General features: G+C 42.6%; 1 protein-coding gene across 1 annotated transcript in view; it reads left to right on the forward strand.

Moving 5' to 3' along the window:
* Positions 1–1,162: 1,162 nt before the first annotated feature.
* Positions 1,163–4,659, forward strand: part of mettl16 (methyltransferase 16, N6-methyladenosine) — a 23,381-nt gene continuing 19,884 nt past the window's right edge. The window contains exon 1 of the mRNA XM_005720937.2: positions 1,163–1,166. Within this exon, the coding sequence (XP_005720994.1) occupies positions 1,163–1,166 (4 nt within the window). The remainder of the gene's footprint in view (positions 1,167–4,659) is intronic.

Genomic DNA, 4,659 nt, shown 5'->3' on the forward strand with positions numbered 1-4,659 from the left:
GAACAGGAACAACCCAGGAACCATTAAGGCTCAAACTGCAATAAACTGGAAAATGCAGGAACATCAGCATCGCTGTCCACAGTCAGAGGGTGCTGACCAAGAAAGAAGTCTCTGCTCGAAATTGACATCTTCAAGCTTGAATGAAATTTACAGTCTTGCACACGGACAAGCCAAAAGTTTTATGGTCTTTAAACGAGACAAAGATTGAGCTGTTTGCAACATGTTTGCTGCTCTCTGTTTCCTGCCCCTCTTCACTGCTCCACTAGCCAATTAAAAAAGGAAAAAATGTGAATAAATAAACAAAAAAAAGAAGTAAATCAGAGAACCCTGTACGCACTGTGAAGCACGGTGATAGTAGCATCATGCTCCCGGGCTGATTTGCTGGTGGTGGTGCTGATATAGTAAACAAAGTGGAATAATGAGGAAAACCTCAAGTCTCCTTAACTTGGACACAGCTCAGTGATCCAACAGGACAATGATCCCAAACTGATTTTGGGATGGATAAAGCAGGCTAACATTAAGCTTCTTTAATGGCCTTCCCAACGTCCCGATATCAACCCTTTTGAACATTTGTGGATTACTCTTAAAAATTGGGAAACCAGCATATTTTAAATGAACTTCTTTTACCAAGAAGCGTGGTCAAATATCCAGCCAGAATTACGCCAACAGCTTGTTGATGGCTACCAAAAGGGTCTGGCTAAGGTGCAACTTGGTCAGGGACATTAAACTAAATATTAACAGGAATGTATGAATATATTTGAGCCTGTATGAATCCTTTCAACCCTGCATGGATTAGACAAAATCAAATAAATCCAAACTTGTACACCAAACTCTTGTTTTGTAAAATCTTTAAAGACAATTCAAAGAAATCATTGAAACCCCCAAGTTACCACGGCATTCAAGCTGATGAGTGAATGTGAACCTCTGACCACAGCTGTACGGTACCTACCTAGTTTGCACTAATTGAAGCCCTGAGGAACACATTCAGCTCCTCTCATGACCCAGCTGACTCGCTCTGCTGGTTAACGCTCTTTCAGCTTCTGGCAGCAGCAGGAGGAAACCTGGACGAATTAATGGGCCCAACGTCAAAAATTTTCTTCCTCTTCACTCTGTCCTCTGTGCATGTACGAGGGTTTCAACCAGACCCACAATTTAACTCGAAATGGGTTAGTGTGCCAATCAAAGAAGGCCGGCAAGCTTCCTGTGTTTTCCTCCAACTGGGCACAGATTTTGTGTGTGTGTGTGTGTGTGTCTGTGTGTTGCTCAGTGAGATCGAGCTGCTGGGAAATGTAGAAAAAGTGCAGGCTGGAGAACAAAGGAAGGGTACGTCTGGTGGGATTGGTGGTGTTGACGTCAAACAGTATGAGCTCATGATTGCAGCTCTCCATCTCTGATTTTCCTGTCTCGTTTCTGCTGTGTGCGCGCTTCGTTCTGTGGTTTCCATCCAGCGTTTGCCCTTCAGTGCTCGCTGTGATGCACTCAATTGCTACCTTTGATATTTAATAAATATGAATGCAAAACAGATCAAGGTAAATGTCTGGGCTTCTGCTTTTATTTTTAATTCTGAGAGCACGTGTGGAGTGAAAATGTAGACTTGTGGGAAATGTTATTAGATTTTTGGGTTGATAAGTCGGAGGGGATTTTATTTGTGTGCCACCGTTTTAACACCAACTGTCACATTGTTTCACTACAACGAGCACGGCTGTTAACTAAAACTGATAACGCGCAAAAATTATCAATCTTCTGAATGCAGCGATATAGGATTTTCACATTGAAACCATAGGTGTGTCTGCTTGACAGGATTTTTACAAAGCCTTGCGGCCTGTTTCTCCACTAATTGGAAGAATTTCATTTTGAGAAGAGTGAATTTACTCCCCCTTTTAAGAGGCTGATTGCTAAACTTTAGAGCAGATAATTATGTTACCATAGGTTTTGTTTTTTTAGTTGAGATATCAAATAAAGCACGACTAACGTTTGAGTGACGTCGAGTGTAAGAGCTGCCAGTCATTGTTGGACTTCTCCTTTGTTTACATTAAACAGGTAGCACAGATGAATGCGGACGCAGTGTCACTGCAGTGAGTCCGAACATCTGTCTGTGGCTGCGAACATGTTGGCGTGGGCCGTCTGTAGCGGGCCGAGTGTGCGTGGGCACACTGTAAAACCCGACTCGATGTCCGCGTGTGACAGGTGTTAATTATCAGTCTGCGGTTCCCTGACAGACGGACAGATGACAAACAATGAGGCGGCGGTGTTCGAGCTTGACGCTCGGCATGAAAATCATATCTGGACAATCAGGGGATGCGACAGCTTCTCCTGCTTACGTGTGAGATTTTTGTGACAAGACCCGATGTGAGCGGACACACACACACGAAGAACTGGTCGCTTGAATTTAAAAAACAGACGGCCCTCCGCTCGCCTTTGAAAAAGAGGGCTCATCTCAAGCACCACCATCCTGAGATAATATGAGGAGAGAAAACTTGCATTAAATCGTCTCAACTGACACTAAACACACTTGGCTTGATAAAATAAGATGCCACCTAATCACCGCAAACTAGTGGCTTAATCATACAAGTCGGTCTATAAAAAAAAAAATCAGTGGCTACTTGGTGATTGTGTTTAGTGTCGTAATATTCTTGAATCAACGGATCCTACCTCAGTTTTCTTCTCCAGTCAACATCAATATGCTTGGATACGTCGATAATCGTCAAGTCAGCAGTCTTACTCGTGATTGCAGTTGTGCGCACAGAGCTAGAAGATCTGTTTAAACTGTGTTATATAATAATTTTTTTTTATCAAAGTCTAAATTAATGATCTAATTGTTTGCAGTGCTGGATTTCTGATTTTTATGAGCTGTAAGCAGTAACCATCTTGATGAAAACAAGGAAAGGCTTGAAGTTTTTCACTTCAGGTGTCATGAATATCAGATATTAATATGGAATATGTGAAAGTCACACTGTTTAACTGATTAAGAACAGTTGCCTCAAGGTGCTTTGTGTTATAGGGTAAAGATTAGCACGAAAACCCTCCAATAGTTCATGAACGGACGAGTGAGCTGTTGGTGACAGTGGCACAGAAAAAACTCCCTTTTAACAGGAAGAAACCTCCAACAGAACCTTAATCAGGGATGGGCTGAAAGGAGAGAGAGCCATCTAATTATTCATAATTAGATACAGTAGTGGGGTATAAACACAAGCAGACTGAAAGGAAGGTCTAAATTTGACGAGATGTGCTATTAAACAGCGAATGGAGTGTGTCGAAATGATGCGTCGTGTGGACACGCATCATTAGATTAGCATGTTGGCGTGTGCCATTGGTTAATTTGGACTGAAGAGAGTATTTGGTCATGAAACTGACGAGCTGCAATGAAGGGGCGTCTGTGGCACACTGATGTTCATGAGGCATTGCAGTTAATGGGATATAAGCAGAAGAATTATGGAGTTATAACTAGGCCTGCAGGATTATGGCTAAAATAATATTTTCCACAAGTTTCATACAGAAGTAAATGTTTAACTTCAGGGGCGTTTGCACTGCTGGCTGGACAGAGCCCGTTGGAGGTGAACCGAGCCTTTGGTTAAAGCCGAGCAGATGCGTGAGACCTTGGTGGTTTCACGTGCCCCACTGTCGGGTGAGTCCTTGCAGTGGATGGGAGACGGCTGAAGATGGGGTTTCTTTGTGAACAGATGCGCGTGAACAGTGTCTTAGTCATTTAGGCTTACCTCATGGCCATGTTGTTGAGGCTTAAGGATGTCCTGTGATTTATTTATTTATTTCTTTTTAATGAAATAAAAATCAGATATTTTGTTTCTTTTCTGCCCGACACCTAAAATTTCTGTAGGAGTCACTGACGAGTTTTTAAGGCAGCTTGAAACATGTGACGACAGGAGAGATTCTGGATTTCTGGTTAGCCGTCTGCAGGAATTTGGTTCTTCCTCCCCGTCAGCCTGTCGCTCCATCAGCGGAGGGATTAGTGCGGTTTTGTACTTTTCAATGAATTCATCTTCTGGGTTTTTAAGTATTTAAGCACCGAGTTGGGGGATGAGGGTAATCTTGGGGAGACACTCACTCAATCCTCCGGGGAGATATGCCTCCCCTCATTAAGGGATCGTCAGTGGAGCGGACTGATAGCAGCGGGCAGAGAAGAGAGCTCAGACCAGAGGCAGCACGAATTTGGTGGAATTGACTGGAAGTGAAGCGAGGAGAAGATAAACCCCAAAATATTTTAAATGTTTTGGGCCGTTTTCCAGATTTTGATAGGAGAAGGGGGGGCTCTGATCAGGCAGATAGAAGGGTGGGATTAGGAGGCATGAATGGTTATTAAAAATTCAGCAGCTCGGGTGAGATTTAATTTAAAAAATGTTCAATTTTCACACCAGTTTTGTTCAAAGATGTATTATTTAACAGATTCCTGAAATGGGGGTTGGAAATGAACCAATAATTAACAGCTCTGATCACTGCAAATTGATAAATGTAACCTTACATGGATCTTGCAGCAGAGCGGCTCCTGTACCGCTCATTTTAGTGTCTGATCAGGGAAACTAACCACTTTTCGGTAAGAAATGATCGATTTATTAGGGAGCACATCAACATTTCATCCTGAAAGAGGATGTTAGAAGTAGGAAAAATGGACAAGCGTAAAGATTTGAGCATGTTTGACAAGAG

This window comes from Pundamilia nyererei, unplaced genomic scaffold (genome assembly GCF_000239375.1).
Source record: "Pundamilia nyererei isolate P.nyererei 1_Seehausen unplaced genomic scaffold, PunNye1.0 scaffold00003, whole genome shotgun sequence".
Taxonomy (NCBI): Eukaryota; Metazoa; Chordata; class Actinopteri; order Cichliformes; family Cichlidae; genus Pundamilia; species Pundamilia nyererei.